The 15,000-nt window shown below is 35.2% G+C and overlaps 1 protein-coding gene across 1 annotated transcript in view; it reads right to left on the bottom strand.

Annotated features, from left to right (window-relative positions):
* LOC145280010 (aminopeptidase N-like) overlaps positions 1-15,000 on the bottom strand; it is a 294,860-nt gene that overhangs the window by 86,036 nt on the left and 193,824 nt on the right. The window contains exons 6-7 of the mRNA XM_080131640.1: positions 10,463-10,617; positions 1,726-1,839 (exon numbers count right to left, since the gene is read on the bottom strand). Of these exons, the coding sequence (XP_079987766.1) occupies positions 1,726-1,839; positions 10,463-10,617 (269 nt within the window). The remainder of the gene's footprint in view (positions 1-1,725; positions 1,840-10,462; positions 10,618-15,000) is intronic.

Genomic DNA, 15,000 nt, shown 5'->3' with positions numbered 1-15,000 from the left:
CAGCTGTGACACTCAGGCTTTAGTAGAGTGCATTCCAATTCCTGCTATAGCTGTTTATTTAAACCTGAAATAAAAAAACTTAGTCATCACCCCATAAGATGTGTAGGAATAGCGTACTAAATTTTCAAGAATCTACGACAATTTTAAAGGCCTGTACAAAAAAGTTTGAAAACTTATTGAAGGTATCTCGTAATAAAAAAATACTTATTTTTACTCCAAATACGTATTTATCACAAAAGACACTGTAACACCATACACATGTTGGACGTACTGGCAGTAAAAATCAAGAATAATTAACATGTCGTAAACATAAAAATGTATCAGAGCACGGACACACGTATGGCAGCAGCTGTAGCAACAGTCAACATATGCAAATGACCGATCCCTGTGCGAGGTGACGTCACAGCGAGGAAGAAGGAAAAAAGATTATATATAAAAGACGTGGCCTGAAAAAGACAGAAATAAATGTGTTACACACGTAACTTGAGAGCGACAGGGAAAGACGTGTCTTAAATATGACCGGACAAAAACAGAGTACCACGTGCTTGACACATTGGAGTATGAGAACACTCTTGAACAAGAGGCAAGGTGATTTTTCTGAAAGTACTTGTAAATAAATGCCGGTTGTTTCACCTAAAAAAAGAGTAAGGCGAATTATTTCTTTGTCTTTGTTTCCTTGCGACTGTCTGCATACAACGTGTGGGTCCCGAGTGTTGGCACGTAACGACTACGTTAACAAAAATAAAGCAACACAATTTATATAAAGCGCATTAGAATAACATTCTCTAACTAACCTACAATTTTTAAACGCTTATAAGACTTTTTATTGCCCTCTTTATAAACAACATTCAATGATGGTTACGATAGTAAGCCGACAAGAAATGTTCAGTGTCGAAAAAAAAAAAATTATAGAAGAAAACATATGCGCTAAAAAATTTTATAGAAGAAAACGTATGCGATAAAAATATTATAAACGTTTAAATTTGACAGGTAAGGTAGAGCATTTTATTTTAATGCGTTAGGTATAAATTATGTAACCAGAAATATTATGATCACATATTTGAAAACATTATTTGTCAGATTTATTTGAAATTTTAGAAAAAAAAAAAAATGACATGATATAGTAAACAAACACAGACGGAATTTGATGAACGACATTATCATCATCATCATCATTATTATTATTATTATTATTATTATTATTATTATTATTATTATTATTATTATGAATTTTTATTTTGTTTTTTATTTTTTTACGTTTTTGTGAATTAGCCCACCGAGCACATTATTCCTCGTAATATATAATAATCAATAGAGGATTAATTCTCTTAGAATACATACGCAATCTACATAAATTAAAATATCATATTTAAGCGTATTGTACAACCGGGCACCGCTGGGCATCTAACTAGTTCGTCTATATAAGTCTGTCTGTCCATTTTGAACCCGAGGCAGGCATACAAAAGAATAATGCCGTTTTTGTATCGAAACGAAAGTGACTCTGGTAGCGCTGCAGATGCCCGAGGATATCACTATTTGACATAAGCGAAAAAGAAAAAAAAAACTCTTCGAAATATAGAATCATGTCTCCTCGAACCCTCTGTCGCTTTTTTACATACAATGATTAATTGTTTTTAATACAAACGTCTCTTTTTTTTTTAGAGTGACAAATACAGACATCCGCGACCACACGTGCACGCGTTTAAGTGTCCATGTAATACTTACAGCATCCCACTCCGGATAAATATGGTTAATGCCAAAATACATGAGAATACACGCAAATCCTTCATTCAGCCAAAGATCATCCCACCATTTCATCGTCGCCATATTTCCAAACCACTGAAATAAAAAGATTAGGGAATAATGTTATTCATATTTCAAAATAAATACAATCATCATCATCATCATCATCATCACCACCACCACCACCACCACCACCACCACCACCACCACCACCACCACCACCACCACCACCATCATCATCATCATCATCATCATCATCATCAAAAACAACAACAACAACAACAACAACAACAACAACAACAACAACAACAACAACAGCAGCAGCAGCAGCAGCAGCAGCAGCAGCAGCAGCAGCAGGGATTCCTTGATTAATGACACGGACTGACAATCTAGGTGTGCCAAGTTTGAATCCCGTTCATTATAAAGAAATACTTTCATTTAGAGCCGTTAGCAACCTTCAATTAGCCTCCTTTTAAGTACCCAATATCTTACTAGAAAGAATTCTTAATAGAAAGATACCGGGGAAAAGAAATGCTTATAAAATCATGATGAATGATGTTCCTCCTCCTCCTCCTCCTCCTCCTCCTCCTCTTCTTCTTCTTCAACAACAACAACAACAACAACAACGCCAATCGTCATCGTCATCCTACTTTTTATCCTACGTGTCTTAGAGGCGATTTCAACCGAGCCACCTTTGTTGCGTTGTTGAATGTATATATAATTTTCTCGCTTGAATTTTCAAATGCTTGCTAAAATCATATATGCATACTGACAATTCTTTTGTTGTTATTCTCAAAATCAACACAGAGACGAATTTATCAACAAAGTTTTATTTACAATTAATCTTCTTGTTCATAGACAAAGAGAGAAAGAGAGAGGCGTTAGTTGTGTGGGAGTGGTTGGTGTGTGGCTCGACGAACGGGGAGATGTCACGATGTTAATCACGCTCGCCGCTATGTCTACTCTCTTCAGTTTTCTATTGTTTATGCCATCTCTTATACAGTCATCAATCGACATTCCTAGAAAATATTAAGTTATTACATTCTGCTTTTCTATTTTGCATTGTGCAATTCATAACTCCCGATCTTGGAATGTAAGCATTCTTTGTTTTCGTTTTAATTATAATTCCAGTCATTTTTATGGGACACAAGCATGTAGATCAAAATCCACCTGGAATGTGCGCATGTGCACACCTCTGCTTTCAAATGTGTGTCGCCACGTCTCCATATCCAACAATCTTTCACGGAGAAAAGTACTAGGAAATAGGAATTCACAATCAATCTCCAAGTGCATGTGTGTCCCGACTAATGTTAGCTTTAGCAATTTATTTTTATTTGGTATATTTTTTACGGGGATATGTCGCTGAAGTTGTATGTAAAACGCTTTGTTAAATTTATATTGTATTAACGAGACTCACTATTACTTGGGTTGATCTCGGTTTACCTAACGAGAACTGGCTAAACTCTGTAAATATACGGTATAATCCCGTTGAAACACCGATTCTCGCCAGATCACCGAAGTTTAAACAATGATGAGTCTAGCCAATACCACAGGGGTGACCGTTTGAGAATATTAGGCGCTATATGTACCGCGCCAATTTCAAGGTTGGTATCTGGGTGCACGTTTTATCCACTGGCAGAGATGCACCCTCAGTCTTCGTTAAGACCTGCCTCTAAGAAAAGTAAAACTCTGATGTAAAACCTGAAGTCTACTGTCTGCTTTGTATTGTGGAAGCCATTGTACCGGCTGAGATTAGCAGTTGTGTCAAAAATGTGGTTGGTTCTGCACAAAGCCTTCACCACTATAAACAAATCATGTGTGTGGATTTCCGAACAACTTAGTTGTTGTGGCGGACCTTATACGTCGAAATCAACGGGAGTATCATCAAACCCCGTGTCGTGTAAACTTGTGGTAAATTAGAAATTAATGTGCGAGATGAATGAGCATAGGAAAGTTACTGAATTTGTATAAGTTACCTCTTTTCTTTCTTTGTTCGTTCGGCTTACTCTTCCTTCTTATTTGCTTTTCGCTTCTTTCATCGTTGGATTTTTACAGCGAGCTGCAATTCGGACGAATGCTAAAAAGTAAACGGTTCGAATAGCTACCCTTTTTCTTTTATTTTTTTTTACGTTGGGATTCACTCTCCTCATCACTTCCAAAAGCAAGTTAGTTTTCATAGGAGCATGTTAACTCCAAATATTTTTAAACCAATGAAAATCGTTTTAAACCTAAAAAAATAACAATGCTATGTTAAATTAAACAAACCTATAAAGCAATGATTTGGCAAACTAAAATCAGCATCAACAATGCCTATCCTAGAAATATCGACTGGAATGTCTCACGTTGAAATCCATTTAATCCTGATATATATCCAATGAAATCAACCAACCAGAGAGCATATTCACACACGTGCATAGAATGGAACTTTGAAACGATCTCTCTGATGTTTTTGTCTATTTCTTATCTAAGGATGTTTAAAATTTTAACAAAATTTGATGTTTCAAGGTACATTTTACATGTAAAAAGTATAATCTATCTATCTATCTATCTATCTATCTATCTATCTATCTATCTATCTATCATATAAAAAGAACCTTGTGTGTGTGTTTATGTGAGTTCGTTCCCAATGGCCTCAAAAAACAGCTGGGTCAATTTTTTGGAAATTTTACACAAATGTACTTATATTGGCAGGATTCTTAGATAGGTTTTTGTATCGAAATGTCTTCGATAAGCATCGATAATCGAAAAAATCTGATGGAAGAAGAAACAGGCGATTTTGACTAAAGTTGATACTTTTATACAGCCTAACTAAGTGCATTTGAGAAGTTTTATTACCACACAAGCTGGAAGGCCAAGCATATAAAATCAATAGTAGGTTATTTTATATGACAGGTGCACGTCCGAAATGAATTTCTCTGTTTAAAGCATAATTGAAGCATAATACTTGGCTTTGGCATTTCAAACTTTAATTCAGGGTGTTATATATTAACATAATTTCATAAAATCAACAGTAAACTCTCCACAGTGCAATGTAGACTACAGTGTATTGTGAACTAAGTCACTGTGGGAGACATGTGAAGCTTCCTCCCTGTGCACCGCAAGTGGTCAATCAATCTATTAGATAGAAAATGGGCGATTCACCGATTTTAATGACAATACATATATTGGAGGGTGGAACATTTGTTGATCATCATTCAATCCCGGACAACGTCGGGTCTCCCAGCTAGTATAAAGTATATTTCACATGTAAAATTGTTGATTTAAATATATTTTGCTCGTTCGTTCATGATTTTTCGCTTTCATCCAAAAATTCCCGTTGTTAGCACTTGCTAACTGATGACCTTTTTATTCTTTCAATATATTTTCATTTTTATATGCGTACAGGTCCGTATACATCCTTCATTTTCTTCCTTTGCTAGAACATAACTTTATACCCGATTTATATTAAACTAGCCTGGGTGCCCGGCGTTGCCCAGGTGTTTGGATGTGTGTGTCGAGCAAAAAACAAACCAAAAAACCAAAAAACAATCTAGTACTAGGCAGGCAGGCAGGCTCGAACCCGTGATGCGAAGGTGGAAAAAAAAGTGAAAGAAAATCTGACGTCTTACCGCTTCTCCATGACCCAACCTAAAGTTCGGAATATTAAAATTAGGCACAGTCTATCCAACCGATACGATGACTTGCAAAAATGGCTCGCAAAACATCGATCCCTCTTTGTAGAAAACTGCCTAGCTGAGGGTGAAAAAATTAATGTTTTTGTCCAATTTTTCGATATTTGTCGTCCGATACGTCGAGCTTCAAAATGATACCGATCTCGTGCAAATCCGTCGCCTCTATCAATAGTTTTAGGCAGATATACATGATGATTGCAACGTCTTGTCAGACGAGTGCCACTCCCTCAGACATTTAAAATCCATGAGCCCAAATGCCTGAGGGAGTATCTATACAAATATGATGTTACAGAGTCTTAGCTTTGTATGACAGCTAAGTCTCTCTCTCGGTTCAAAATGTTGAGATCCAGCAACAAGCAAGAGCAAGATAGCCAGCAACAAATTAAACTGCAGACCAGCTTAATGCGGGTAATGGTCTTCCGCTTTATGGTTTTTTAAATCAGAGATTTGCTTCTCCTAGAAAGATTGCCTTCACCACGGCTTACGGGCAGACATACATACATACATACATACATTTAAACAGACAAGTGAGATTTATATCATAGATGTAAAGAATGACCCCCTCTTACCCTACTCTCCAACCCCCGCTACATATGGAATTGTTAATAAACTACACACTCCTTTCTGCTGTATAACCTTATTTGGTACAAATAAACAGTACTCTATACCCAACTTTTCTACCAAATTTCAGTCTTAGATTTGAAATAGTTTTTCAATATCAGACATAATCAATACCAAACACCATTTAATAGTTATTAAGACGTTTTGGGTAGACGGAGCGGGGTTGTGAGAGATAAACAACAGTTTTAACAGGATGGGATAACCCAAACGACTCGTCAACATGATATGACAGGACATTTTAGTGATCGTCTCATCGGTAATGAGAGACTGAATGAGCTTCATACTCACCGGAGCTTGACGCCCAGATTTTTATACTTCAAATTATCTCATAGAAAATGTGTATCAAAGCAAAGCAAAAAACTGTTGCCGAAATAAAGATAGCCACCACAGTCCAAATCAGGACACTGTGAAGAGAGAGGAGTATTTCAGAGTAACATTGTTTTATGTTGTGTGCTGAAAAAATGTTTCAGTAAAAGAAATATTTACAAATTGTTTAGAATTTTAATAATGGATGTAAATTTTCCAGACGATTATGAATTAAAGAGCAATGTTAGAAAATGGCTAAAACCTCAGACTATATATCTTGATGCCGAATAAAATATAAAAAACTTGTATTTCGTTAAAATAATATGTAATCATATTGAAAAGATAAAACGCAAAAACTAAAATATTTGAATTGTTCGGACTACTGTTATAATCTTGAGTGTTATTCGCACAACATTTCGGCCGATGTAACCAACCTTCATCAAACATATCTTGTCGAACTCGATAATTTATCTGTCGAATTTGGGATTCTGCACGGAATTTTGAACGGAACATTTATTTAACACGCGAGAATAGCATGCTCCGTACCTTATCCATTATATTATTAGTCTCTGCGGAGGTAAAATTTAGTTGTAAGTAACAGTCTTCCAGAGGTTGAAGGTTCAATCTCCAGTGCAGGCGATACTAAGAATACAATTACTAATTACTTCAGGTTTATACCCGGCCGTGGATGAAAGAATGGGAACACGCTACCTCTGTGGATTGAATAAACAGTTCTGTTCAACATTTTGAAAGACTTTAGTTCATCAAGGTACACCTGAAGGTCGGAGGTGACATCGGTTGAAACGTTGTACGAATAACAGTAAAGATAAGAACAGTATCACGAATAATCCACATAATCCAAACTTTTGTTTTATATTTTCAGTATGATTTATGTCATAAAAAATCAGAAACATAAAACAAAAATGTTTGGCGCTTCTTCGGAATATAAAAAAAAATCGCAATATTGAACTTTAATTAAAGTCAAGGGTATCTACTTAAGTGCCATGTTGAAATGAGTAAAATATCCAAAAATTATGAAAAATTACAAAGTAGAAGATTCATGAATACGAATAGTTTTCGAAGTAAAACTTAAATAAGCAAAATCAATAGGTTAGATAAATCAATAATCAATTAGATAACTGTAGTTTGTCTTGCTACATTTCCCCTCCAAATAATATCGTTTAGATTATCGTAGAATCGTGAAAGTGATGTTTTATTTAAAAATTTAGTAATATGTTACTAATTGCGACAGAAATTAAGTAGATAACAGCGATTTTAGTTTGAATTTTAAATAAGTAGATAATATTGCTTTTTGTTGAAAGTGAGATAACAATTAAATAGATACATAATACATCATAAGACATAATAATAAAGTAAATAATATTGCTATTTTTTTTAACTCGATATCAAAACTAAGTAGATTACATTGAATTTACTTTTAAGGTATGTTAAAATTAAATAGATAACATCGAATTTTGTTTAAATTGACTTTAAAATTAAGCAGATAAGATTGGTTTTAATTGAAATTCACATAAATATTAAGTAGATAAAATGATTTTAAGAAATTAAGTAGATAAAATGATTTTTAGAAATTAAGTAGGTAAAAATGACTTTAGTTGAAGTTGACAAAAAGATTTACTAGATAATTTTGATATTTGTAAAAATTTACATAAAAATTAAGTACATAAATTTAGTAGATGATACCGATTTTAGTTTAAATTGACATAAAAATTAAGTAGGTAATGTAGCTATTTCTATAAATTTACATAAAAATGAAGTAAATTGGCATAACATTTAAGTAAATAACATTGCTTTTAATTGAAATTTACATAAAAATAAAGTAGATATAATTGATTTTGTTTTAAACTGACATAAAAATTAAGTAAATAACATAGCTATTTGTAAAAATAGACTTCGGAATTAAGTAGATAACATTGATTTTAGTTAAAAAAAATGACATAAAAATTAAGCAGGTAAAATTGATTTTTCATGCCAATTTAATTTTGCAGCTTTCAATTTTCTGTTATTAATCCAAAGAATCGCCAAATGTTTTTTCTTAAGGAAATGTGATTCTTTTTGCTGCAATATTCGATTATTTATTGAATGAACTTTGTATTTTAACATGTTCGTTTCTCTTAAAAAAAAGTAACACAAAGAAAAGAAACACGCACGGTAAACAAAAACTCCGCAACAAATACTGCAAAAGAATCGTTACAAATGTTACACACAACAATTATTTGTCAATATCTGGAGTGACTCGCTTATTTTATGCATTAAAGCCAAATTAAGTGAAATATAGACTAGTAGGGCTACAAAGTATCACGCGTCGAACTGGAAGAAAAAACAATCTTTTTAAAAAGTGTGTGTGCAACAATTTTCTTTTAAAACGTAATCTGTCCCAGTCATATTAATCTTTTTTTTAGAGACATCTCTTCACCTAACAGCTTCTTAGGATGAGTTTGTGCTACATCTGATGATAGACATTATTCGTTCAATCCAAACTAACAAGTAAGCATTGGATGAAGTATAATCGTTTCCAGATTCATTTAACAACTTATAGAGGAAAATGGCAAAGTAGAAGTCGCCGAATGCGTGATGCGAGACATCTTTTTTACCTCTCAAAATTGTCATGGCTGATCTGCCCTTTCTAATGGTGGCTCTTTCTTCTATCCAAGGGAAATAACTCTATATTCTTTTTTTAGTTTTTACCTAACATATTTGTGACATATTCCTTTTTCGATGTGCGAACAGAGTGAACAATATTATTTCAAACTTACAAAGAGAAATAAAGAGCAGGCACCAATAAAAAATAATCCTATTTCCCGCAGCCTGATTATATATTCTCTTATGGTCTCTTTCTTTATCTCATTCTGTATTTATTTCAATGACGTATAATTCATAAACCAAGCGTTTCCGGTGTGACAAAGCGTGCTCCACACATTTACGACATTTAGGCATCAAACGAGGCTGACAAAAATGCATAGTGAAAAGTGGTGACTATGTAGAAAACTATATTCTGGGATACAAAAGGTCGCTCGTTTTAATGGTACCACCCACGTCTTCGTGTTACAAGGAAAGGCTGTCCCCTTTCCATGTAAATAAGAAGAACATTAGATAAGTGAAAATGAGATTAGGATAAGCCGAGACTCGAACCTTTTAAGCAAGGTTCAGAACTTGGAATATTAGAATTTAGCTATTGTTAAATTCTATTGGAAATAGTTAGATATTGTTTGCATTGTAAAAAGAATTGATTGTTCGTTCTTTTATGAAACTGAATTAAAAATCTCAGCTAAAAAAAAATGAACAGTACAAATTAAAAATGTATTGTTAAAAGAATAGTTTAGGTTAAAAAATAGGTTGGTTGAGAATTCTTTGTTGTCAAAAGTGTGTTTGGAAAACGTGTGCTTAGCCACGTGAGTTGGTCACGTTTTAGAAACACACTTCTGACGTCATAGCAAAAAGGGAATTCTAAATATAGGAGCTAGAATTAGTCAGATCGCAGTTGAGGCAGAACAGTTGAGTCTGCTAGTCAGCAGAGATCAGGAGAGTCAGTCAGTAGTCAGATGCCCCTTTGGAAGCGAAGGGTAGAAAGATTAAACTCTGTAGAACAAATGTGAATTCTTGACGTCATCATCATTCGACCGGTCCAATGAAATAAAGGATCATCATCTTTGTGTTTTTGTAAAACTGTTGTCATGTGTCGTCATTCTAGAAATTTAAGGTAATGTGTTAAACATCTTATTATGAACATTGCGTAACTCTCACAAGAATATGTACCCCTATCACCCTCGCTATTTGTGTTAAGAAGAAAAATCGCAGAACTGTTATAAATCTCTCCCTCTTCCTCTCATCATCATATCTCTTTTATTATGAACTCAGCGTCATTCTTTAATATGCACCCCTATGCAACATGCGTAGCACTTAAACGTTTTAGTTTTTGCATTCAAAAATAGGATGCCTTACTTTTGGAACGACCGTCGTATAAAGAAGCAAGTGGTTGAAGAATCGGCGTAAAGTTTTCTTTTTTCTTCTTTATACTTTGGCTCATCATTTAAATGAACGTTTGAATAATCGATTCGCCTGCGTGTAGAAGACCCTTTGGAAGTGGAAATCAATCTTACCGTGTGTGCTATCTCGTGCGAGATGATGAGTACAATCAGGAACTTGTTGGTGCTAGATGACAGTTTCGGGTCATAAAGGAGTGACGTCTCACGGTAAATGATGAGCCCCCAGTTTTCCATCGCGCCGCCGCTGAAGTCAGGGACAGTCACGTGATCTGAAGACAACAAAAGTCGATTAGCATGAAATAATCACACGAATATGTTTTACCTGGAAATTTCAAATGAATGGCAAAATAATATTGAAAAATAAAAAAAAAAAATGTTGGTAATTTTACGTCGTTGTATTCATACGAAATATTTCAGTTTTTAATTTTACATACAGCGTGGAACGATAAAATTGTCGCCCTAAAGAAAACAACACTACAGCTTTATTTTAAGACTTTTATTGAAAAACAAAACAAAACAAAACAAAAACAAACAGTTCAGGTAACTTGATTATGTAGTAGAGCCGACATCCACTCGATGTAGCCGCCTTCAAACTCAATTACTGCCTCGATATGGGTTCGGAACTGGGAGCAGGTCTTTTCCACAAGCGCCGGAGAGAGCTCGGCGAATACTCGGCGGATGACGGCGATCTGGTTGGCTTTGGTGTTGTAGGAGGTCATGTTGATTATGCTCTCAACGGATGATGAAACAAAGTAGTCCAACAGGTTCAGATTGGAGTAGGAAGGGGCTAGCGAGAGAAGAGTACAAAGCCGTAGCACTCCTTCTGAAGCCTGGGTCTCTTTGCACTTGTGAGCCGGCGCCGAGTCCTGCTGCCACACCAAGGTCTGTCAGCGGCTACTTGGTTGAACCAGGGGATCACTTCACTCTTCAGCACATCCAGGTACCCTTTGGTGTTAACTTTCAAACCGACTCTATAGGTGTGAAGTGGCTTGCAGTTGCCTTCACTTGGACCCACATCAAATACCATAATCATGGCCGGAAACTTTATTTTCATCACTCTTGGCACATTCCTGTTATTTGTGGCAATCCAGCGATGCATTTTGAGGATGCTGGCAATGGTTCTCTTGTCATAACTTGGATCGGTAGAGAGCATGAGTTGTACAGCGACGCATCTCCAATCTCGCTCGTTAAACATTGTGTAACTTTCAGACATAGTAGAAGGCTTCTATCGTTCATGGGATTTGTACACAAGTGACCAACTACTAGTTGATCTGCCACAAGAAAAAGAAAAACGGTATTCATCAAACGGAAATGGAATCATGTCGTCTTTATTAGGGCGACAATTTTATCGTAACACCCCGTAGTAACATGAAAAAGGGGAGATAATCCGAGCATTTTTTTTTTAGGTGAAAGTGATAAAAGAGTTGGGTTCTATTTCTAGCTAGGTCACCACGTATCAATGTACGGAAGCTAATCTATATGCCAGGTAGGTGGAGAGACAGCAAGAACAGTCTTGGAGGGGTTTGGATAAAGCTAGGTTATCCAAGACGTTGGCTCAACAGGAATTCATTCATATAAGATTTGAAGACTTCCGCGAAGAAGACATGCGATATTGCGTTCCATAGACGGACAGCTCTAGTATAGGACTCATTGTGTATATATCCGGATATAGGACTGTATTATGTATATATATATATGTATATATCTAGTATATTTTTTAAAAGTTTATTTTTGAAATGTCGTTAATTTCAATGTATACCGTTTTCGTTTAACGGATGTAGATTGTTATGTTAAAAACCTAGTCACCGTTAATTTCGAGTTAAGCTCAATGTATTTATTTAATAGGTGCAGAGCATATACAGTGCAAACCTTTGTTGAAATTCAAAGACTTACTTTTTCTTTTTTACAACTTTTGTTTATTTTTTTCCTGTAATGAAAAAAAAAATCCAGGAGAAAATAAACAAAAGTTACAAAAAAGAAAAAGTAAGTCTTTGAATTTCAACAAAGCTTTGCACTATATATATATATATATATATATATATATATATATATATATATATATATATATATATATATATATATATAGGACAGTGGCCTGTGAGTCGGCATTCACCAATTCGTAGTCGGAACCTGTCGATATTAGAGGTCATGGTTGCAGGCACAGGGAGATCTATAAGTCGAAAGTGGTAGAGTATAATATAACCGTTAATGATAAATTTAGCGAGACATCTGATTTACAGAAGGGTCATACCAAGTCATATCAACATCCACATAAATTTAAAAAGCGTAAATAACTTCGGAAAAATAACGACATCAAACGAAGAACTCGAGATCGCTGTACTGTGATAAAATAACAACATTTATTGGTAAATTTATACAAACACCGTGACAGCGAATTAACCCTAACCCTAACCCTAAACCCTAACCCTAACCCTAAACCCTAACCCTAACCCTAACCCTAACGCTGTCACGGTGTTTGTATAATAATACCCATTTATTAACATGTTTAAGAAAAGGTAATTCAAATCATTTCAACGTCAAGTGTTCATTAGACAGTCTTTGTTAATGAGTGTCTTGAAGAAAAAGGCAAAACGTTTATGATTTTGAATTATCATGTTCAGAGTCAACGACGTAGGTAAAATCATGTTGGTTGGGGGGGGGTTGTCCAACTTGCTGGCGACATGATCGTTAATCGTTTAGAGGTCCATATTTGTTGGTGCTATTTCACTGTCGTCGAAGTTCATTGTAAGGAAATCGTCTTGTGTTTAATTTTCGATTTTTGAGCAATTATTCGCAAAAATCGATAATTTTATTGCGACCAGTGTCTATAGGAGGTCCGTGGATACACGTGGTTGATTAACTGACGTCGTATTACATGATTGGAAAAGAAAGATTGTTTTCGTTCTTTTTTCTTTTCTTTTTGGAGTTGAGAACTCAAAGCATAGTGTCGTCTATCCAAAAACAGCGGGACTTTAACCAATGGACGCTTAATCGAATTCGATTACACTACGACGTTTTCCATTTTGTGCCGTGCGAGTGTTCTGATTCGCCGCTATCGTTCGGTAATATTTTGATCGCGGTCCGTATACTGCAGAAATTATGATTACTGAATTCCCGCGGCATTATGTATTCAGTAACAGTTATTCCAAAATGAGCGACCCTGTCGTACTCATATACGCCTTAGTGTCGGGATTTACGTGCGGATTTGAAAAGAGTTGCCGCACAGCTAAAATGTACAATCGTATTTCATCGGAGTTTCCGTCAGATTCCCAACTCACGAAGGTCACCAGATATAGGATTGTCTCACGCGTTAATTATTTTTAAAAAATGAAGTAATCCACGTTTTTTTTTCTTTTACGAAACTCATAATGAGAAATTTTATGAGAACTGCGTACGGAGCGCCGAGGTCGCATGATGACACCATCTAGCGCGGCCGTAGCCGATATTGAACTCACTACATGAGTTGTAGTGCAATTCAAATCTTGCCGGTAGCTAAATACTTGATGCTTCGCCAGGCTATCAAGGATATTTTTATCGTGACGCAATCACTATACGGGGTGCCTACCCTGGCTTAAGGGAGTCCCATCTACTTTCGAGAAAAGGATAGATTGTGCCAGTTTCTCAACCTGGTATTTTACCTCGCGGTACATACAGCAACTCGCCTACCTAAATGGTCACCCATTTGGTACTACCCAGATTCAACGTTGCTTAACTTCGATGATTAGGTGAGAACCGGTGTGTCAACGTGATTGTACTGTATAACACACCTAGGTACACTGCTCAACAATTAACATTAAAATTGACACACCTAGGTACAAACACTGCTCAGCAATTAATATTAGAATTGACATAATTAGGTACAAACATTGCTCAACAATGAATATGAAAATAACATACTCAGGTACAAATACTGCCTAATAATTAACATTAAAACTAACATAATTCGGTACAAACATTGCCCAACAAGCATATATAAAATAGCTATTTTTACTTTGAATTTGATGTTGCGTGTGAAACACTCTATCTTTAGTACTGACAGGCAAAAACTAGCATAGTTTATAAATGAATCTATTTTTAATGCAAAAGCACCTATAAAGGCTGAAACCCATTCGAGGATGAGCGTTAATGCTATTGGTAGAATGCCTGTTGAATTACGAGAAAATGTGTAATAAAATGATTAACTACAGCTCAATCCAAGCACATCTGGTTCTACCAATTCAGCCCGTCTGAAGATACCGGCTTGCTGATATAAAATGCACCAAATATTAATGCTTTGTTTTTTCTCTATGCTAAACTCAATCATGTTCTGCAAAGCCAAAAACCAAAACAACAATTTTCTCACTACAAAAAAAAAAAAAAAAAAAACCCAAACAAACAAACAATGAATGAATATTTAAAGAAATAAAGAAATTTAAGCATCGGGGAAGTTTATTAATATAACTGGATTCAACGTTAAATAAATCGGGAAGGGTTGATATACCGTAAAACAAAAACAACCCAACCAAATAAACAACAATAACAAGAAAAATGTCATGTACTTTACACCGTACTTCTAGCTTTAAGATTGATAGAAAAAAAACATTTTTTTAAACTAATAAATCCTCTCTCCACTTTATGAACTGCACCAGGAACTCAATAAAAGTAAGTTATTA

The sequence above is a fragment of the Euprymna scolopes genome, chromosome 7, assembly GCF_053919585.1.
Source record: "Euprymna scolopes isolate OS-2025 chromosome 7, ASM5391958v1, whole genome shotgun sequence".
Classification (NCBI taxonomy): domain Eukaryota; kingdom Metazoa; phylum Mollusca; class Cephalopoda; order Sepiida; family Sepiolidae; genus Euprymna; species Euprymna scolopes.
Note: the sequence above shows the minus strand (reverse complement) of the source record. Positions and strands in the feature narration are given on the sequence as shown.